The sequence below is a fragment of the Erpetoichthys calabaricus genome, chromosome 1 (genome assembly GCF_900747795.2).
Source record: "Erpetoichthys calabaricus chromosome 1, fErpCal1.3, whole genome shotgun sequence".
Taxonomy (NCBI): domain Eukaryota; kingdom Metazoa; phylum Chordata; class Cladistia; order Polypteriformes; family Polypteridae; genus Erpetoichthys; species Erpetoichthys calabaricus.
Genome location: NC_041394.2, coordinates 120,205,633 through 120,229,439, shown reverse-complemented (window position 1 = coordinate 120,229,439; position 23,807 = coordinate 120,205,633). Strand labels below are relative to the sequence as shown.

The 23,807-nt window shown below is 35.1% G+C and overlaps 1 protein-coding gene across 1 annotated transcript in view; it reads left to right on the top strand.

The window, feature by feature from the left end:
- The window catches only part of xpo7 (exportin 7), a 249,926-nt gene that overhangs the window by 71,186 nt on the left and 154,933 nt on the right, over positions 1 to 23,807 (top strand). Inside the window, 2 exon segments of the mRNA XM_051933382.1 lie at positions 2,127 to 2,273; positions 13,875 to 13,968. Coding sequence (XP_051789342.1) covers positions 2,127 to 2,273; positions 13,875 to 13,968 — 241 coding nt within the window.

Sequence of the window (23,807 nt, the reverse complement as noted above, 5' to 3'; positions counted from 1 at the left end):
TATTATATAAAATGATTAGAAATGTAGTTTTATTAAGAGACACTTAAGATTTTAGGTGTTTAAATAAGATTTTGCTAGGCTTAATTTCTGTCCCTAAAACTGCACTGTAAATATCACTTTCATACTGTAGCACAGACTTCCAGCTTTTTTCTGTCTAACTGGCGTATGAAAGAAACATAATTTTTTTTTAGACTTGTCTTAATTGTCTAAAATATGTTACTGTATTAGCTCCACAATCTCCATTTTAAAGAGCATTTTTAAAGTTAGCAATGCAAATTCAGCCACTTCATCCAATATGCTGTGTCACACACAGTCTGTGTCTTTAGGTGGCTGTTGGCTTGACACATAATGCCTAAAATAAAGGCACAGTAAAAAGCATGATTTAAAGTTACCTTTATTGTATTTTTGCTGCATCTGTAAAAGGAGACAGAGTCCCATTTTTAGTTTAAGACTTCTATGAGTATTGGCTCCTATCCATAGCAATCAGCTGTCATCCTGTGCACTCTTTATCTTCCACCACTTTTTAATACTAACTGTATGTTAAAATTTTGCTGGATATTGTTTGTGAACTTACTAGTTCCTTGATAAACATTAAAACTCATTTTAGCATAATTTTAAAGTAAATGCCAATAAAAGCATTTGCTAAATAATGATAATGAGGAGGAAATACTTGAAAATATAATTAAACATGTATTCATTTACTTCTTTTTTGAAATTGACTTAAAGTGCCTTAACTTAGGGTTGAGGTTTTAAATAATTAACTATGTTTAATGTGTTTAAGCAATCATGAATGATTTTGTCTTGGTTCCACACATGTATTATAGGTAGTGCAAAGTGTGTTCAGTTTCACTTTTCTCTTTGATCACGTCACTTTGTAGGTGCAGAGAATGCCTTTTTTTGTGAAGAGCTGTGATTTAAAATGTCCTTTTCATTTAAAGGCTGTGCTTTTGCATTTTGTTTTTTTTTTTAAACATTGCACAAATCATAAGCACTGCAGGCTTTGCAGATACACTGCAAGCAAAAAAGTATAAATATCAATAGTAATATTAAAACATAAAAATTTATGTTAATTACCAACATATGTAATACCTAGAACTTCTTATCTACACACATAAAATAAATATACTATATATATATTTATATATATTTGAATATTTACTTATTTTTAATGTGAACATTGAATCCTTACATTTTGGCTAAAAAGTTGATAGCCCAGTTACTAAAGACTAATATTGTGATTATTTTTTTCTTTTCATTGTTTTAAGTTCTTGTGTTTCTCTTGGTATATTTCCATTTATTCTATAATTTATTTGGATGAAGTTTTTAATGATGAAAATAAATTTCGAGTATATCAGGAATTTCCAATGGTAAGACTGGAAATGTTCAGTCGCAGTGCATAATATACATACATTTGAAGTAAATCATCTGACCTTGTACTAGATGAGCCCATTTAAAATTCTTGGGGCTTGAGGTACATATAGATGTAAAGTATCGCTAAACACTAATGTTGTACTTAAACATAGAGAGAACATTTAATATACAAATCTCTGCAGATTTGGGCAAATGTTTTTGGTACAGAACCTGATGGAGTCCAGTTGGATGTGCTAATAAAGTACAGTATTTTTCATTTCAACAGATGTAGCATCTATAAACACTGCCTTGGCTGAATAGATTCTGATACCTACAGTATATAATGTGCAAAAATGTTAAAATAACCCCCAAAAAATCCTGAGATTTCATCATTTATTTATGATATATATCAATGAAAAATACTACAGTTCACTACAGTTATTAATATTTTCAATGTATGTATGTATATATATATATATATATATATATATATATATATATATATATATATATATATATATATATATATATATATATATATATATATAAATATGATGCCTCATTTTACTTAACGTTTCAGTCCATTTACAGTTTTGTTTCATGTTTTTAAGAGTTTTGTACAGTGTAAAGAAATAAACATTTTTAGTTTAAAGAATTATTTGCTTTTATTTGACAATTGTGTCATATTAAAGCTTTAAAAGTATTGTGGATCAATATGGTTTGTGAATCACACCTTTTACTTACCTTCTTTCCTCTCTCCCTCTCTCTTGTTTCAGAGCCTAGCCCAGCTAGAGATCCTGTGCAAGCAACTTTATGAGACAACAGACACAACCACTCGTTTACAAGCAGAAAAGGCATTGGTTGAATTTACCAACAGTCCAGACTGCTTGAGCAAATGTCAACTTCTATTAGAAAGAGGCAGTGTAAGTTCTTTCTCCTTTCTTTCAAGTAGTACTGAGTTGCCTCGAAAGCTTGCATTTTAGTTAGCCAATAAAAGGTGTAATTTTGCTTGACTTTTTAGTGTAACCATAGCAGAATTTTCAAACAATCGAAGTAAGTATAGTATCCTTAAAATTTTGTATTGAGTTAGATTGTGAGATTAAAAATGAATAAAAAACACCATTCCATTTTTAAAGTTTCCCTTATGTAGTTCTTTTTCATGATTTTTACCAAGTTACATCAGCCATATGTTGAAATAATGTTTTGTACCATTATATTGTGGTAATGTTTTGAAATTACAGCAACTTACATTTTTGGCAGTTGGGTGTGGCATAGTCTAAAATTGCTGTCACAACAAGTGATATTGGATAAACCTGTCATTTTCATTGGACAGCATACTTCATCTTCATATAATTTTTTTGGTATAATTTTTCATTCTTTCAATAAGTTACATTTTTTTTTTAATTTAGAAAGGTGCTTTACAAAATGTATACTACTTCATCAACTAAGTACTTTCAGAGAAGCAACTTTTTGAACGCTTTTACAGCATAATTTTGCTCTTTAGTTTTTTGCTTTAGAGGGATATTTTTTTGTTTTTTTCCTATTTTCTGAATGAACTCTCAAGTACATGCAGAATACTGAATAATTATATCTTTAGCAACGTTGCTTTCATATTGATTACTAGAAATAAATATAGGCTAGCAGTTATGTTTTTATATTTAAATGTTGGATTTCAACAAACTGAAGAAAACCAGACTAAAGAAAGTTAAATGGTCAAAATACTGTACTATAACTGTATGTCCAACTTTGTGGCATAGGATGTATGCAGTAAAGGGAAAAATCATTTTTTTCAATAATTGATTTGCTTTGAATAAATAATACTCTTGCTTATAATAGTACATTTGTCAATCCATACATCATGTTTTTAACTAACTTTTAATGTGATATTTAGGGAAATTAAATAATTGTATCATGTGAAATATTATTTTAGTTTTTCCCCATTAATTTTTAAGAAGAACATTCCTACATTAAATTTTCTTAACATTTTAATGTCAGTTCTGAATTAGGTCAGAAAAAATAAAGGTAATATATTTTCTCCTACATGTGATATATAACAACAAAAGTTATTAGCTACCTATCTTATTGGAGCACGATATTACGTATATGGCAGCAGTCTTCCTGTTATACTGTTTTATCTCTAATAATGACGCTGTAAACTAAAAACATAAAAGAGACTGCATAAAACTTGAACTTAAAAGTCAGCATTGAAATGGTTACTCTATAGAGATTAAACCTTTTATGTAAGTTTTTAAATAGCACACAGGAAAAGAAGGCATTATACAAATATAACATCGTATCATTTTCCTTTTATTGTTGAGGCCACTATGGACTACAGTATGTCTGACTGAAAAGAGGTTTTCCTTTCTGATGAATAAATCATCATTGTCTTTATATATAAGTTAGTATGGTGTAGCACTGCAGGTGTAAGTTGTATTTTGTGTACATTATTATAGGAAAATACTGTGAAGAAAATATTTAATTCAAAGTAGCTTTAAAACCATTTATTATACTTTGGGACTTCCTTAAACACTGGAACAGTCTTCTGTGGACAGGCATGTCAAAAGTCAAACATTCTGTTCAATAACCATTGGTTGTATCTGGGGGTGGAGGGTGGTTTGGCTTGAAGATGACCATTTCCAAGCATTCCACAACTTTAATAACTGTTTAACACTTGTGGAGGTAGTATCATAATTTGGAAATCCTTTCCTGCATCAGACTTGTCTTTGAAGGAGCTATGAATTCTGGCTGAGTTTTAAATTGATTTTTCATTTTTTGCTTATTAATATTTCTGTAGTTTAAACAGTTAAAATAGTGCAACACTATCAGACAGCCTAACCAAATCTCCACAAAGAGCTGGGGTCCTCAATAAAACTTTATTCTACTCAGAAATGTGCTTAAGTCATCTCTTACACAGAAGTCAGAATTTATAAAACATGGAAATTGGCTTAAAATTAAAAGTTTCAACCATCTCTGAGTCCTACACGTATCTTTTTGGTGTTGGCATTTTAGTGACTCCAGGCAACAGGACACATTTTTTATATATTGTTTAGTATTAGTTTAACCTTATACTGTACATAATAGCAGATACAAAGGCATAGCAGTTATGTCAAGGAGAAAAGCAATAATAGAAATAGTGCATATTGGTTTGTTTTTCATTTTTAAGTTTTTGGGTCATTTATTTGCCCATTTGTAAGGTCATTATTTACAACAATAACAACTTATTTTTTCTATAGCGCTCTTCACTGAGTGCAGGCACAAAATTCTGTGAACAATTTTTACTTAAAATACAAGTATACATAAATTATTAAATACAGAACTAGTACACAAAAATTTAGATTTTTTAGAACACACTGAGAACATGGTAGAAACAAATAGAAGGAAACAATATCTGTCAATTAATTAATAGATTAACTATAGCCAATTGATGATGGAGGAGATTAAAACAGTAAAAGAGAAAGTTAAAAACAAAGTCCCCGTCCTAGAGACTTCGACCATCTGTTCACCTACCCCCTCCTGAGTTTTCTATATTATAGTCTCTGCTGGCTGTCCATTCAGATGATCAAATCTTTCCATCCAATGGTTCCAACACCCTTTTATCTAAGATGACTTTTCCATATGTAGGAGAGCAGCCATGTAGTACATTGTGACGATTCAGGTTCTCGCTCCTTGCTCCCGCTACCTTTTTGGGAGACATCAATGAAGAAAGGGGATGGTGCAAAAAAGTGCAAGAGTGCTTTTATTTTAAATCAGTCAAAACAGTGTTCAAATAAATAGTACAGTACAGTGCTTCAAATAAATAAATAAGCCAAGAAAACCAGTGAAAAGGTGGAGGATAAATTCCCATAAATCCATAAAAACGAGGTTAAAAACAGTGGTTGGAAGCAGTCTTTTAAAACAAAGCCCAGTGCTGCGTTCTACTGGAGACTCCCCTGCTTCTCCCATTCAGGTTATGCACCAGGGGAGTCGCCCTACCTGCAGCTGACCTTCTCTGCCTTCTGGTCTGGTGGCTTCCCAATCCCTGGCTTCGTTCTGCTATCCCCAGACTGAGACTTGGGTTCCCCAGCGACCAGGGCGCTCACACTGGTGCATCCACTTCCCAAGCCTCCCAATTCCTGCCATCTTCTGCATTGAGCCATCCTCCTTCCGGTCACTCCTGCTCCTCACCAAGTGCTCAACAGAATCGACCACTACCGACTGCCCCAGGTGCCGGCCAAACACCCCGCTAGGGCTCACTGCTCAGCTGCCTTCTGCTCTTGACAGCGAGCGTGCCTTTGCTTGCTCATGCAATGGCTTTCTCCTTCCTGCCGTCGTCTTTTCCCCCCTTAACCTACATTCACTTTTTCTTTTTCCTTTTTATCCCCCCTCCGCAGTCATGCTCCTACTATATATAATGGGGACGTGGCTCAGGTGTGGCGATTAGCAGCTCCCGGCATCAATTACGGATGCGGGCGACTCCTCACCTGTGCACTTAAGCGAGGACTTCTTCTAGTTTGTCAGGAGCTGTGCCATTCAGTAATGAACTATTGATAATGCTAATATTGGATGGTGGCAAAACATCTATTGACCTTTTCACTAAATTGATTGGGTTACGGTCTAAGGAACAAGTAGTAGGTTTCATTTTGAAAATTAAAGTTAAGACTTCCTGTTGTGTTAAAATCACTGATGTGATGTGTGCAAGGCAAGACTGGGTTTGTCAATGAGATATCAAATTTACGAAGTGATGTGGAAATCTGCGATCTTATATTGTCAGTTTTCTCATTAAAGAAGTTCATTAACTCTGCATTGGTAATGTTTGTAGGTATGTTGCCTTGTAGTCCAGAATTGCCATTTGTTACATTAGACACAGTTTTAAAGATGTTATGAGGATTATTACTGTTGTTATTTATTAATCTAGAATAGTAGTCTGAGTGGGCTATAAAGAGATCTTTTTTTATACTTATTAATACTCTCTGCTCATGCAGAATTTTCTTGCTCTTCATGTTTGCTCCAGTTTTCGACATTCTAATTTAAGGGCTGAGTATTCTAATTAAATCAGTGCTTTAATCACTTTTGTTTTTAATGGAGGTACTGTTTTCAAAGCCTTTTTCAAAGTTACATTATAATTTGTTTTTAGAAGATACAAATTTTGATGCAGATTTATAATCTAGATGTTGCACTCTCTTTGTTTTAATCTGCGAGTATTCTAGTAGAACCAAATCTAATGTGATTTAGAAGTAATCAGAAATAACTTCATTTTAAGGTGTAATATTTAAATTTTGAGTTTTGGCTCCATAAGTAGTAATTAGATCTAATGTATGGATATGACTATGAATTCGGCCATTGACAATCTGGAAAATTCTTGCTGAGGTTAACTAATAAGAAAAACATTTGCTGAAAGTGTCAGTTTCCATATCAATGCGTATTTTAAAATTTCCCATCAACACTATATCATGATAATTTATGGCTATATCAAATAAAATGCTGTGAAATTCTGTCATAAGTAATGAATATGTACCTGGCGGTCTGTAGATTAACACTCCAGTTGTGCTGCAATTTGTTTTAATATCTAATACGAGTGCCTCAATGAATGTAAATTTGGCTATAGTTTTAATGGTGGTTTGCGATTTGTCACATAGAAATATTCCAAAGCCATCTCCTCCACTAGTAGCTCCTGATTTATGAAGATATGTGTTACCGTCTGGTAATGCCTCGACTAAGGGAATAAGGTCAGATTTACTAAGCGAAGTTTCAGCTCGGAATACATAAATCAGATTTTGCACTTAATATACTGTAAAATAATTCAAAGCAGCTTTATTTCCAAGAGAACAAATGTTTAGTAAACAGCATTTTAAATTGAGGGGCTTTTTGTTCCAGAGTTATGATTTTTGTTTTGATTTGAATTAAATTGCATGTACATGTACCCCCTAGTGGAGATTGTGATTTAACTCTTGGTCTAATTATGCTCTTTTTCCTTTGGTTATCAAGTGCTAGATGTACTCGTCCAACAGACGTATTTTCTAGATGTGCTGAGAACTGCCGGTCATCTCACATGATTTGATTTTTTCTCAACACATTGCATATGTCAGATATGCAACAACCACATTCTGAAATTCTTGAAGTAATTCTGTTACATTTGACATGTTCTTTCAGTACAGCAGTCTTCAGTAATTGTAATAACGGCTGATGCATTCACTAAATGTCAATTGCTTTTAGTATGCAACCTGTCTGTTTTGTCACAAAAAGAGTGTACTGTGTGTTGTGAAGCATAACTGGCAGTGGCATCATTGGTTCTTTTAGAGGATATCACCATTGATAGGCTAAAGCAAGTTTCAGGAATTGCAGTGATTTTTTTGGCTCATAATGATTAATAAATGACGTATAAGGATAATGTAGACTTCCTAGAGCTATCATCTTGGATTTGTGTGCAGAAGCCTACAATACAGAGACCAATTCCTATTTTGATACAGGTTTTTGATGACAGCAACTTTTCACCATGACCTGGCTAAACTGGTCAGGATCTCAGCAGTCATCCCTGATCTGTGTCATGTCCTCTGTATGTGATGGTATATTTAATATGCTTCTCAGATACAATTTGCTGTGATTGCTGATTTTACTAAAGTTATCAGCGCATTTTACTGCACACATGTTGTGATAAAGGCACTATCATAGAATTAATTTGCTTCTTTAAGCAGAAAGTACTTTAATTAATGTTTCAACTAATATGTGATGCTAAAATGTGCCTGACAAACATTGTTGCATAGCTGTACCCACTGCTCCTTTATTTAATGAAATAGTGTGGGAGGCATGGTGGTTGGCTTCTTCTTCTTGGTAAGTAACCTTAATTGATTGCATTGCAATTAAGTTTAGTACATTACAAACAACTTGTGTAATCTTTATTTCAGGTGATAGTGGGTACACAACACGAACGGGGATATTTTGAAAAGTAGTTCTGCACATTATTAGTGATAGAATGAACCTTTGGTTCATTTAAAGGTAGATGATGGTGTTGGGACTTGTTGGATGACCCAATGCTATACAACATTACAAAGGTTTGTCATATTGTGATGGCTTGTGCAGTACTTCACAGCATAGCGCAGAAACATGGACTGCCTCAGGATAGTGACACAATGGCATTTCAAAGGTGTTTGGATATTGTGCGTTGAATGTAAAGAATCTAGTATTCTAAGACTAACTTTTACTTGGCAAAATGGTTTATCTTTTTAGAAACTCAATAAGAATATTCTTAATATCTCACAGTTCTATGGATACACCATGTGTAACTTCACATTGTGCATTTGGGTTGGTCTGGGCAAATGGCTATTGATTTTTCCACACAGCTGCTCTTGTTTTTTTAGTTTCTCAAGAACAAGGACAATTTTACATGGTGATTAGATCATGAATATTCAAAAAAGACGTTTTTGCACTATATATTGTTACTGACAGGTGATGATACGGAGTGGCTAAAAACTTGTGAATGCACACATTGTTTTAAGTTGATTTGAGGTTAATAAAGGAACTTGGTGTGGCATGTGGTGTACGTAAGGTTTTATAAATCCTCTTTTTTTTTTTTTTTTGGTATGTGTATGCTGTTTTTGAGTGTAAGCAAAATTTTTGTATGGAACCAAAGCAAGGATTTATACAGGAGGTACCTGAATGATTTCCCCATTGTGCCCTTTCCTAAATGTTTTTTTTCCCCTCACTAATCTAAGTAAACTGTATATCTTTGTTCATGCTGCTGCAACAACCTTTAAAGAGTTATCTTTATATTTTTTAAAGCAACTGGCTTGGAATGGAATGGAATGGTATAGACAGAAGGAGCTAGTGCTGGGCAGTATGACCAAAACTCTGTATCACAATATTTTTCAAAATTATACCAGTTTCACGGTATTCAACTGTATTTTATTCCCATGCATGAGTGGATGTTAACCACATTTTCCACTGCAATTACTGCAGTAGAGTGGCTAAGAATAACCTATTCCACTGTCGTGAGAATTGTACATTGTACAAAAAAAAAACATTTTAATGTGCACACAAGTATTAACACAGGTTTGCATGGCCCCATAAAGTTGTAGTTTTCAAGGGGGAGGCACTAATGAAGAGAAGGAATCTCATTGGATGACAGTTGCAGTCAAAATATAGAACCTTTTTATTGAACAAGTTTTGCAAACAACTTAAACTGTAATTTTGACAACATATTTTCAACCATCCAAAGAGGCATTTAGACTTAGTTAAATATCCAGAGGTGCTTGTCAAATGTTGTATTGCACTGAACATGTCTTAGAAAAGGAATAAATAGTAAATATGTTTTGTAAACTATCTACAGTTTCTGTTAATGTTAACGATCTCTGTCCACTGACACTTTAGCTATATGGATTGTAATGACATTGGTTATCTCGATCCACCGCTTGCTTTTTTTTGTTGTAGGCAGTACCTCTAGCAAACACGTCTACAAGTAATGTCTTACTCGAGTGTCCTCTAGCTTTTTCATTTTTACCTGAGGACGTGGAGGGTGCCAGTCTTAGTTCCAAACATTCATGGTACTCCAAAGAATGTTTGTGGCTAAGGTGTTGCAGCAAATTGTTTGTGTTGCCACCTCCAGCGACAACTTTAGCTCGACAACATATGCAGTAAATAGTTGTTTGGTCCACATCTGACCTTTTAAAACCAAAGTATCTCCAGACAACAGACACGGCTCCTATTTTCGGCAAAAGTTCTTCTATGTCATCATGTTCAACTTTATCGTCTGCTACAGCTTCAGTTTCAAAATGTTCTCGGTCCATTTTCACCTCTCAATACCTCCACTAACGCATGTACTCCGTTGCATGTGTGTTTAACAGTGTAGCAGTGAAAAAGGTCCCCCCCCCACCCCAAACAGTTTTCCGCTTCACCACGTTTCAAACGTTGTTCAGGCTATTTAAACCGGCGTTGCTGTATAAGAAAAATCCATATCATAACAAAATGATAGAAGGAGCATCCTAAACTGTATACAGTTTGTTCTGTAACCCAGAGCAATAAGGGGTCTAAAGCAGGAACTTTGAATTGGATGCCTAGACAAACAAATCTTGTGCAAATTCTGAGAACAGGTTAATTTAGTTTTCAGCAGTCCATCAAATGCATTTTTGTTAGATCAATAGGAATACTTGGCTAATAATCTCATTACCCCTTTTAAGCTACACATTGCAATCTTGTCAGTCTCGGCTTTTATTTAAAATGCACTCTGAATATATGCATCTATTCCTAAACAAAAATGTTTAAACTGCTTAAGAGTAATATAAAGAGACAGTTCATGCCTTTTTTCACTCAGTGTTAAAAGAAATTCTTACATATACATAATACATAAATAAAACCTTTTCATTGCATTATTTTATGGGTTATAAAGTAAGGTTTTTCATTTTAGTTATTTATAGTAGGGCTGGGCGATATGTTCTAAATTGATATTGCGATTATTTGGACCTAAAATGTGATATTCAGTATTTCTCAATATGTTCTCTAAGTACATCGGCACCATATAGACATGTATATACATGTTTTCTATAGAGTTTAAAACTCCTCTACTAGAATTCTGAAACAATTGGATTTGAGTTCCAGGTATTATTTTTCTGTCGTTATAGCTGAAGTAGTTCCTTGGATGCAGATCTTGTCTGACTAAAGTTTAAATGTGAACTGAGAATTTTGTTTTTTCTCTTGGTTTTATAGTACTATTCACAGTTTCATAACCAAAAGTCTTGACACCTCATGGTTCGCCATGTTCTTTGTGATGTGTGTCTTTTTATCTTTTTGAATTAAAACTGGTACTGTCACTATGATTATTATATTGGTAATTGAGTAATCTACTAATTATTAATTATTTTGACAATTACACCGTCAGAGTAACAAATGTTAAAGAGCTCTTCAAATTAAAATATAATATCCTTTTTTAATATCTGCTCTATTCAGAATTCAGTACAGCCTGAAATGTAACACAAAATAAAGAATGTATAATTTTAACAGTTTGTCCATTAAAATATTTCAAAGTATATGATACAGAATTCACTGCTATCTTAGTAGAGAACTATGTTGAATTGGTCATAATGAAGGTGCTTGTAATACCAGATGTGATGAATGAATGCATGAGGCAGCATGTTCTCTGATTCTGTGAATAGCCGTGATTTAGGATGAACATAAGATACATTTTAGACTTTTATGTGTTTTAGAAGAAATAAATTATTGTCACTCCACCATCTAGCTGCTTCACGACCAGCTATGGAACATGTTTTTCACATTGTCTCAATCAGATTACCCATCGGAAGAGTACAAAGTGTGGAAAAACATCATACATTGTGTCTTTATTCAGTTTATATATCAGTGTGTTATACCTATTACACAAATCTATCCTTTCTTTCAGCTGGGACAGTTAATTTGAACTGTGACATTTGTCTTGCGGAGCAATGTTGTTTTTTAGACGGTGCTACACAGCTATTGTAAGGAATACTTTTATAGCATCAGAAATCAGCTACATTTTATTTCAGTTTAAATATTAAATGCTTTCTTTGTTTTCTGCCATATTTCATATTACACAAAGATGTGTTTCTACAACTGATTTTGAATAACTCAAGTCACTTGTGGCAGGTGTAAAAAAGACTTCAAAATACATGGCCCAGTTTTTACACTGTAGGACTAAAACATATTTGACATTTTTATTTTTGAATATGCTGTTTCGGCTAAATGTTCACAGTTCTGTTTGCATGTCACGTCTCTCTGATTCCCTGCATCAACATAGGCAGTGCTCTGAAATGACAACCTCATGCAAATAAAAAAACACTTTAGAAATGTGACAACATATGTACCTGTGCAGCAAATGCATTGATGTACATAAACAAAGTGATCACTCCCTGTAACTCCAGTAACTTGCATTTCTAATCACATTTCATCTTAATTTGTCAAATTTCAAAACAATTTGTTAATGCTAATTATCTGTGTTATACCCCACAATTGATTCAGGGGATTTTTTTTTGAAGATTAGTGTTGATCAACAAATTTTGATAAAGCGTTTTTTGCAGTGATTATGCCATGTTCGCCACTGACCTTGTGTGCCGAATATTTTTCTGGGAAGGTCACCATGCGGCTGACTTAGGTGAAATTTTTTTTTTTTTTAAATAAATGCAAGCACCTTATAATGCTTTGGGATGGCAGTGTGACATCATAGAGCAGTAGCAGCCATGCACAGAACTTTCACGCATGCTTTCTGTAAGATCGTTGCCAACTTGGTCGTTGCTGAGTCGCATGTACTCGGGGCTGGGGGCTGGAGCCGTTTCAGCTGCTGAGATGTGCTGAAACCAACTCTTCCCAACCCGTCCACTGAACAGCATGTGAGAAACTTCTCCCTGTCTCTAACCACACTTGTTTCATCCATTTGTAGTCATCTCAATCACCCAGGCTCTTTGATTGCTGTATGTGGGTTGTCAGGGAATTTAAAAAGGTAAAAATATGTCCCAAAGCTACTATGATTAAGAAGCACTGCCAGATTGCCATTCTGCATGCATTAAAAAGTATATCCATTGGTATTACACATGTTATGACATCTTCATTTTAAAAAATGATCAAGTGCATAGGGAAGTGTCCAAACATTAAGACCCTCTTATTGTAATCACCCACAAGTTTGTCCTTTTTGTCTATCTGGCTGATATAATCATTAGTTTGTTTCTCCTTTCACATATAAAATCCCATACAATTGAAATTCTACAAGTGACCAGTTCAAAAACAAGGGTGTAAGAACAGTTCTGTTATACTTAAAATGTTCCAATAGTGAGATGTAAACTGTTCTATTAATGTCTTCCTAAACTGTGTGTGTGTTAGTTGGAGTCATGTACAATTTAAATACTGCTCCAAATTGTGGTTGCAAGCATACATGCGTTTGCCATCCATATTTAGATTTTACACATCTTTTTCTTTTCTTTTATCCATAAGAGGGAGGAGTGTCTTGATTTATATTTTCATGAACTGAAGTGCATAGGCTGTATAGTATCTATACTTATATAAACTTAAAATGCAAGACTAAGTTATTAATGAGTCTCATTTTGGTTAAGGTCAAAAACACTTTTACAACTTTTATCATGTTTTTGAGTTATCTGCTTTATTTTTTATTTTTTTTAGATTTTTATGTTTCCCAGAAAAGAGAAAAGCAGTTTTTCCTTTTCTTGTTTTCATAAAATGAATTTCCATACTGTATATTGCATTTATTGCCACATTATAGTATTATGTGATATTTCTATGTAAGGCTCCTGATCAGATTTGGTAATTTCTATTTTCTCTGTTTTAAAAGAATTAAGAATTCTAAACATTTTAATGCTTTAAGGGTGTTCTGTGAACTTGTTTTATTAAACATGCTGAACTTCTAGGACTAACAAAATAAGCATTTGAGTCACTTTAGTACAGACTTGTAACAAATATTTTTTTTTTATTAAAACCTGCTGCCTAACACATGGTAGGAAAAAGGAACATTTTTTTGATGAAAGCATATTCTAATGTAGCTTAAATGATCAATGTTTTGTGCTTCTTTTCTGCAGTCATCATATTCTCAGTTGCTGGCAGCTACATGTCTTTCCAAACTTGTTTCCCGCACAAGTAATCCACTTCCCCTGGAGCAGCGTGTTGACATTCGTAAGTTATATTATGACGAGCAATTTAATGTATTACCCTGTTAGTTGGGTCTTTAATGGTTTATTTTCATCTGTATTAAAACACAACTAAAATGCATGGCTTTCCATTAGTTGTTTTCTGTTTTAATTTGAAAAAAAGATTATCACACATTTCACAATGATAGCCTTAACCACTCAGTCAGTGACATCATACTTTCATATAATCTGTTCAAAAACAAGTCATCGGAGTGTGAAGATATAAAAGGCTTTGAGGTGGGAGAAAAACTGTTTAACTCGTGCGGAATACACCCTTCTTGGTGCCTCAGCCCATAAGCACTGGTCAGAATTGAATCTCTTTCTGTGGCTGAGGTTGCTGTGTTAATTAAACAGCTCTATAGTGGCAAGGACAGGGTGGTGAATACGGTTCATTTGGAAATGCTGAAAGTGCTGGGTGTTGTTGGATAGTTTTGGGTAACATACCTCTTTAGTGTTGCTTGGGATGGGAATAGTGCATTTAATTTTACAGAGTGGGTTGATAGTCCCCCTTTTTTTTAAAAGTGGGACAAAGGGCTGTATTTGAGTTACTGAGGGATCATACTCCTCTGACTTACTGGAATTGTCCATGGCAGGATGCTGGAGAAGAACATACTTCTAATAATTTAACCATAGATTTAGGATTAGTAAGTGGCTTTCATCCAGGTGATGGAACGGTGGATCATTTGTCACCTCTTTGTCCTTGCACAGATAAGTGAAGTGTATTGGTAATTTTCTAATCCTCTGTACATTTGCTTTGCTTAAAGCCATGTTCCCATTGCTGTCTTGTGGAGGGTGCTTTAATGCTATTGGTTAAAGGTTGCTGCTACAGATTGTGAGTGTCTGCAGGTTCCTGATTAAGTTAAGACTTTTCATTGTGTGTGTTGGACTTTGCATAAGGTATGCCTTTTCTCCTGTCCTGTTCATGATTTTCATGCACAGGCTGAAAAGATACTGCTGATGTTTGGTGAGTATCCAGTTTGAGAACCTAAAGTTTGCATCTTTCCTGTTACCTCTTGACATCATCAGACAGTGATGTCCATTGCACACTGGTTAAGGTATGAACAGCTGTTCTAGGTGACGGAGCTCCAGACGCTCATAATCTTGTTCACAAGTGAGGTCATAGTTTCAGACCTTTAGGTGCATTGGCCAAAAGCCGCTCTTGGTGGTTTATGGGGTATTGCTGCTGCTATTGTTTGTTATACTATTTCTTGAAGTTATGTGTAAAGCTAAATTTACCCCACAAGACAATTTCTTTCTTTCTTTCTTTCTTTCTTTCTTTCTTTCTTTCTTTCTTTCTTTCTTTCTTTCTTTCTTTCTTTCTTTCTTTCTTTCTTTCTTTCTTTCTTTCTTTCTTTCTTTCTTTCTTTCTTTCTTTCTTTCTTTCTTTCTTTCTTTCTTTCTCCGATGCACATACCACATCCATGTCCTCTCTCACTACATTCTCTCTTAGGCCTTCCTCTTACCTGGCAGATCCTTAACATCCTTCTCCCAATATACCCAGCATCTCTCTTCTGCACATGTCCAAACCAACGCAATCTCGCCTCTCTGACTTTGTCTCCCAACCGTCCAACCTGAGCTGACCCTCTAATGTACTCAATTCTAATCCTGTTCATCCTCGTCACACCCAATGCAAATCTTAACATCTTTAACTCTGCCACCTCCAGCTCTGTATCCTGTTTTTTGTCAACATCACCATCTCCATCCCATATAACATAGCTGGTCTCACTACTGTCTTGCTAGAACCTTTCTGTCTCAAATCACTCCTGACACTGTTCTTCACCTACTCCACCCTGCCTGCACTCTCTTTTTCACCTCTCTTCCACACTCCCTTTTACTCTGTACAGTTGATCCCAAGTAATTAAGGTCCTCCACTTTTGCCAACTCTACTCCCTGCATCCTCACCATTCCACTGACCTCCTGCTCATTCACACACATGTATTCTGTCTTGTTCCTACTGACCTTCATTCCTCTTCTCTCTAGAGCATATCTCCACCTCACCAAGGTGTTCTTGACTTGCTCCCTTCTCTCGCTACAGATCACAATGTCATCCCAAACATCATAGTCTATGAGGACTCCTGTCTAATCTCGTCCGTCAACCTGTCTGTCTGTCTTACCTTTTTCATCTATCATGCTCATATGGATAGCTAATATAATGAAATTGTTCATGTAGTTATGTTCTCATTTTACCTCACCTTATTGGTGTCCAGCAAGGTTCTTGGTATGTAGCTGAAAATTGCAAGATTTAGTGATGTTTACACAGAATGCACACTACATGGGCTTTTTGATCACTCTCACTTAATTTACACATATTAATTCAATCAATGAACAATACTTGATGTAAATTCACTATGGTATTATGCACACTACTTTGAAATATAAACATTAAAATGATTCTTATTTATTCTTTAAAGCACAGTCGCAACTAGTAAACAACACACGATTTTTTTTGCATTTCACATTTCTCTGAAATTATTGAATCAATATGTCAAACACATGATAAAATGCTATCATTTAAGCCCATTTAAGACATGCTTATACTGTACTTTGAATTCAGCCTTTAGCAAAACAAACCTAGTTGTGTTTCCTAGCAACACTGAATGAGGGATCCAATTGGGTCAAAGTGAAATATTTTGATCAAGTTGGGTAGGCTTGGGTTAATGTTATGACTAAAAGCAATAAAATAACAAAATTTTTTTTTTTAACTTTAAGCAAAAACAACTCAGGCTTTTTCACAGTAAGTTCTTTGCATGGTCCATGGCTGTATCTACTTCAGATATAGACACATTTAAAAAGAAAATGACGGGCAGTACAACAGTGAAATGTCAAAAACAGCCAAATCTTTCTTATTGAACAGTAGCTGTGTGTGGTCTTCGGGATAAAAAACAACGCAAAGATTCCCTAGCAGTTTTACTATATTGGTGAACTTACAGAGGCCTTAGCTAAATGGGCTGGGATAGGGTGTATCTTGTCCGAGATGGATGTGTACTCGAGTGCAACTGTAGCACAAATTGAGCGGGACAGGCCAGAGCCTGTTTCAAGCAAACGTATGGTAACTTGTTGTATGATCATACAACATGCATGTACTACAAAGTTGAGTTTGTTTTCTTCTGCTTGGGTTGAATGAGAAGTGAGGTGCATGTGCATGCAAGTGCCAAAAAATGTAAAAGTGCATGCATGCACCATCTCACCAAGTGCAAGTCACACTCGTATAAACTTCTTCATCTTCCGTAGAATTCACAGCAACTCCCGTGGCTGTGGTTAAGCGTCATCAGAGCGGATTGCTCCATACAGACACGCACATGTCTTTTGTAGTGAGAACTGAGAAACATGCAGGCGCTGAAAAAATTTGAAAGTGCATGCATCCACCATCTAGTGGCTGTGGTTGAGCATGAGCAGAGCGAATTGCTCCATACACACATACACACCCACCAACACACACACAATCACAGGTCTTTCATTTATATATGTCTTATGTGCAGTTTGTCAGTCAAGGGTGCTGTTTGTTTACAGAGCTATCCTAATTAAATCGAAATGTCAGAAGAATGAGGAAAAATTAAACAAACTGGCTTTATCTGGACAGAAGAGGTTACAAATGAGTGTAATATGTGCAATCCCGTCCCCCTATAATCTTCCAGCCATCCATTTCCTGATCCCTGGCTTATGGCTCTATAGAGTGCATTCTGGCAACATCCAGCTCATATTAATTTAGGAACTAACCATCCGTGGGCACCACCTCATTGCAGGGCATAAATATTCAAATATCATTAGATATAATTTTAATTAAAAACATTGTATAACAAGTTAGAAACAGCAAGAGAAATATTTCTTTTCCACCATCTTGTATTTATTGCTTGCAACAATTGCTAGCAGCGATTGCAATTTCTAAACAACAGGTTGTGCTATAGACTCAACATGCAGCTGACTGAATCCTCAGTACAGTGGACTCATTTTTACATTTTCACAGTCCTAAAATTAAAGTGAATGCAAACCGTTTACTGTATTTACATCAAAGTAACATTGCTTAATTTGTTTAACTCAAAACTGTTGCATGTAAAGAAGCACCAAAGATGAATGTATGATAACATTTTTTTTCCTTCCTTTGTTTCGTTAACTGTGTGGTAATAGACAGACCCATTTAAGAATGAAATTGTATTTATTACGTTATATATTAAACATTCTGATAATTCATATTGTATAATAGTAACCTCTTTAAAAACAATAAGCATGACATATAGTGAAAATGCATGATTAAAATAAGGCAGTAATTTCAAAATTCTTAAGTGAATCGGAATTGTGTGACCACTGTTCGGATAATGATTTAAATTTCACTTTGACCATTTTTTCCTGCTGAAGTCTAAATGTGCACAAGTTTCTATACTGCTGTTGACAGCTGAAAATAGAAGTACTCCCAGTAGTACTGCCACAGGATCACTTTGCCCTTTTCACGAATGACAAGCAGAGCCTCCAAACTGATACATACTGGGAATAAGATGCGGCTAATTTATGCTTCTTAGTATTACTTTATCAGCATTTGCTGTTAAACTCTTGAAGATCACTGAGTTGATGCCGAATACAGGCAAGCCCTAACGTGTACCTGGAGTTCCTGTTCAGTCCTTGCCGCCGCTCAGACATCTCGCTCCACACTGTGAAGTTCTCGCAGTTTCAGGACCACTTTACTAAAGTCAAATTTAACAGCTGGCCACTTGAATCCTTACCTGTTGGCATAACTCTGCTTTTCTTTTCACAAATGTATTTTACGAAAGGCTTTTATGTGAGAAATACAAAGATTCACATCCAATGTTGCTGGGTTTGCGTTTTAAAGTCCCAGTTTTCAGAAAATGGTCCATAATAACTCCTTATACATGTAGATGTAAAAGAGAGAGAGAGAGGCAACCACATAAACCAGATACAGGAGTATAGAAGGAAGGCATGGTTTGATAACACTAGAACTGAAGTAAATGTTACTGTCCACAAGAAAGTTAGGTGTCCCACTTAGCAGAAGTGGTTTGTTTTGTATCAAGGTAAATTGATTTAATAGCACCAATATCAGCTAGCAGTCTTGATTGCTGCAAATGTATGCTTTTTAAGTAGGTATATAACAGACAAATATATCTGAATGATTTAAAATTAAGTTAACAGTAAAAGTAAGTTTTTACTGATGACTGTCAGCTTGATGATTACTTGACTCACACTTGGGTATGGCTGGTGAGAACCTCTTCTCTAATGTAGAAAGCTGTGCCCAGTAAAGTGTCCTTTGTTCACTTTTCAGGTATTGCCCGCCAAAAGCACTCTGTACTTAATTTCATGCTGCTTCTGGGGTAGGCAAGTCAGATTGTTTTAAATTTTACAGAATATACATTTAGAATGCTCATTAAACCTTTGCTGCATGCTTTGCATAAGCATGTTACTGGACTCTCAGCTGCTATCTACTGATGAAAGGAGGGCAAAAAAATTGAAAGATTGAAGTCCTCTGCATGAGCACCACCTTTTTCAACTCTCGCAAACATATGCAGTTTTTAATATCTGGAAAGCATTTGGGATTAAATTGCTTAGAGATCTTTATATAGACAACATCTTTGCATCCTATGAACATTTACATTCCAAATTTAATTTTCCAGCAACACATTTCTTTCACTATCTTCAAATTAGAAATTTTGTCAAACAGAACCTGCCCGATTTTCCTCATCTCCCATCTTCCTCTATGCTGGAAAAAATATTGCTCAGTCTTGAGAACTCAGACAGCATTTTGGCAATATAGAAAAATATTTTAAAGTCCCTCCTTTTCAAAGATCCAAGAGGACAATGGGAAAGGATCTGTCACTCAACATATCAGAAAAGGAGTGGAAGGTAGCAATGCAGAGAATTCATTCGAGCTCCATATGCGCAAAGCATACAATTATTCAACTCAAAATTATATATCGAGCACATCTGTCTCGGTTGAAATTGTCCAAAATGTTTCCAGGGCAAGATCCAACATGTGAACGCTGCAGTCAAGCTCCAGCCTCACTGGGTCACATGTTTTGGGCCTGCACCAAATTAACATCATTCTGAACAAAATTTTTTAAGTAACTTTCAGACAGCCTTGGTGTCACAATCCCTCCTAATCCACTAATAGCTGTGTTTGTTGTTCTTCCAAATGGGCTTAAAGTGGAGAAGGACAAACAAACTGTGATTGCCTTCACTACACTATTGGCACGCAGACTTATTTTGCTAAACTGTTAGAATCTTAACTCTCCTCTTTTAAGTAAGTGGGTAACTGATGTTTTATATTATTTGAAATTGGAAAAAATCAAATTCTCACTTAAAGGATCTGTGCAGAACTTTTTCAAAACCTGGCAGGATCTAATCTATAATAATAAAAGGCAAAGCCCTCACTGACTGACTGACTCACTGACTCACTCATCACTAATTCTCCAACTTCCCGTGTAGGTGGAAGGCTGAAATTTGGCAGGCTCATTCCTTACAGCTTACTTACAAAAGTTAGGCAGGTTTCATTTCGAAATTCAAAGCGTAATGGTCATAACTGGAACATATTTTTTGTCCATACACTGTAATGGAGGAGGCGGAGTCACGTATCGCGTCATCACGCCTCCTACGTAATCACGTGAACTAAAAACAAGGAAGAGATTTACAGCACGAGTCACACGTGGGAACGAAGGTAAATGACATTAATTTTTGACTGTCTTTTAATACTGTGTAAGCATACATATTAACACATGTGCAATTAAACGTGTGCATTTACGGGGTGATTTCTCAGGCTTAAAAGCTCACCTTTTATCAAACGCGGGAACAAAGGTAACTGACGTTGTTCACTGTCTTTTAATACTGTGTAACCATACATATTAACACATGTGCAATTAAACGTGTGCATTTACGGGCTGATTTCTCAGGCTTAAAAGCTCGCCTTTTACTAAAAAGGTAAATGCAAAACTATTTTCAATCAGTTTATTGAAACGCTCCCGTTAAGGATTGCAATAACATATTCGCGAGATAAAAGAACGAAGTAGGGGGAAATGGAGGAAGAGCCGCGAACAGCTAACAGCAAAAAATTAATTAAACAATTGAGAACGGAGCGAGTTAAGCATACAAGCATGTTCATAAGGGAAAGAAACCACGGTGTAAAACGTAACTTAATTTAAAGTTTATAGAAACGCTCCCGCTGCGGATTGCAATAACATATTCGCGAGATAAAACTTTAATGAGAACACACGAGGTATAAACGAACCACACGCCGTGGCGCAACGTTAGGGGCAACAGTTTCAACCATTCTATGATCTGCTTCTCGCAACTGAAAGACGGCACATGGCGGATGTTAGCCGACTTGCTGACCGCAACGTTAGGGGCTTCAAGTATGGCGCTGACGCCACATCTCAGTGCCAACACTTTGCAGACTGTACTTAAAAGACACGCCCTCCTCATTGGACAGTTAAAAACACCAATCAAACTAACGATGACATCAAGTATTACCCAATCAAAAGTAGGAAAGGAGGCATCTTCATAAAATGCGTGTGGGATGATTTGCATGAGACGCTGCTTTAAAAAAAAAATGATAAAAAAAATACGGGATAAATCCCGTCCAGTATTGATTCAAAACGGGACGCGCAATTTCATTCTCAAACGCGGCACGATTCCGTATTTTAAAGGACGGGTGGCAACCCTACAGTGCCAGGTAACCACCCATACAATCACATTGTGATTCAGACTAGGAATGCAATGGATGTAATTACCCCGATCTACATACAAGGCGAAAGTCTTGCAACATTCAAAGATGATGGTTTGGGATAAGTACACCATACAACATAAAAGAGCTTATGAAGCCTTGAACCGAAAAAAGCAACATCTCAGAGATCGAAAAAAAAAAAATAGGAGGTAATGTCGTTTTACTCGCTGTAGATTTTAGTCAAACATTACCAGTTATTTCACGAGGGAGACCAGCAGATCAACTCAACGCGTGTTTAAAATCCATGCTTCTCCCACGCTCGGTTATATATCGCGTGTTCTCGGGTAGGTGCACCAAAAAATGTATACATTTAAGCATGTAATGGGCAAACAAAAAATGAGGTATACCCGAAGGCACAGCAGTAGTACTTAATGTAACTTTACTTCTTAAATGTTAATGTTTTACTGTTTAATAATTTATACGCTTCTTATATGTTGTTCAAATTCTTTTATCAAAATACCACTGACAGCGCAATGCACGATAACATCGAGTGAATACACCATACGCATCCGCCCACGGCTGCCCTGCTCTGCGCAGATAGGAGTTGATTGTACAATAAAATAAAATAAAGATAAAAAGACTAAAACAATCATCACCCATAAAGCGGATAGTAGACGTGACGTACTATATGTGTACCACATTTCAAGTGTATAGGTGCAACGGTTTGCGAGCTACAGGTCATTTAAAATCCTGGACAGACACACAAATTGCCACGGTAGCAAATTACAGAAGAAGATTTTACTGTTTAATAATTTATATTTATATGAAATGTGCTTCTTATATATTACTTCATATTCTCATATGATAATGATGTTAATGTTTATATTGATTTCTGTGTTATTAAAACTGCATGTATGTGTGTATATGTATATATATATATATATATATATATATATATATATATATATACTAGCAAAATACCCGCGCTTCGCAGCGGAGAAGTAGTGTGTTAAAGAGGTTATGAAAAAAAAAGGAAACATTTTAAAAATAACGTAACATGATTGTCAATGAAAGCCCGTTTCACTCAGTAAGTCTTATGTGTGTGTTTATGTATGTGTGTATATCTATGTAGATGTGTATATGTAGATATGTATATATATGTATATGTATATAAATGTTTATGTGTGTGTGTATATTATATATATAATATATATATATATAAATATATATATATATATATATATATATATATATATATATATATATAAAAGACAGCAACAGTTATAACAATGACAACACAATTACATTGACAATCATGTTACGTTATTTTTAAAATGTTTCCTTTTTTTTCATAACCTCTTTAACACACTACTTCTCCGCTGCGAAGCGCGGGTATTTTGCTAGTCAACAATATTTTAGAATAAGCTCTTAAAGCACTGATGAAGTAGATTCTCTCCCCATTTCTTTTTCTTCTCCATTTATCTGTATCCGCCTAATAAACTCATCAATTTATTTATTTTTTTACTATTTTTAAGTTTTATTCAGTTGGCCATGCACTCTTTCTCAGGCGTGGGGGTTGATTTGTTTTCAGTCCTATTTTTTGTAAAAATTGATCTATTTGTATGGAATGATTACAATAAAATCAATAAAATTAAAAAAAAAAAAAAAAAAAAGATTGAAAGAACATAAAGAGGCTTGTATATTTCAAACCACAGAGGCAGCTCAACAGACCATCCAAAAAGTTAGTGGAACCTTTCAAAAAAGTGATGCTCCAGAAGTACTGTTTTTTTAACGGTACTTCAAGAGAATTATATGTACATCATGTTCACTGGGGCGCGTTTAGTCACAGGCTTTTTAGAAACTGATACAGCACTCTCATCATATGAAGTAAGGCTGCTAGATGTTTAAATTATATATGTTTAGTATATATTTAGTGTATTTGAATATTTTTTAATGTTAATTATAAATATGTTTGTGTTTTGTTAATAGTTTTTTTTATGTTTTTATTTTTTTGCTAACAGTGCTTCTGTAAAACTTGAAGAGCTTACATGTGTTTTCTTAAAAAACACACAATAAAATTGAAACTTTGAAATGAATATGATAGTTAAAAACACAGTGCATCAGAAATACGGGGGTCCACTACATGTACTGTACAAATGGAGCTG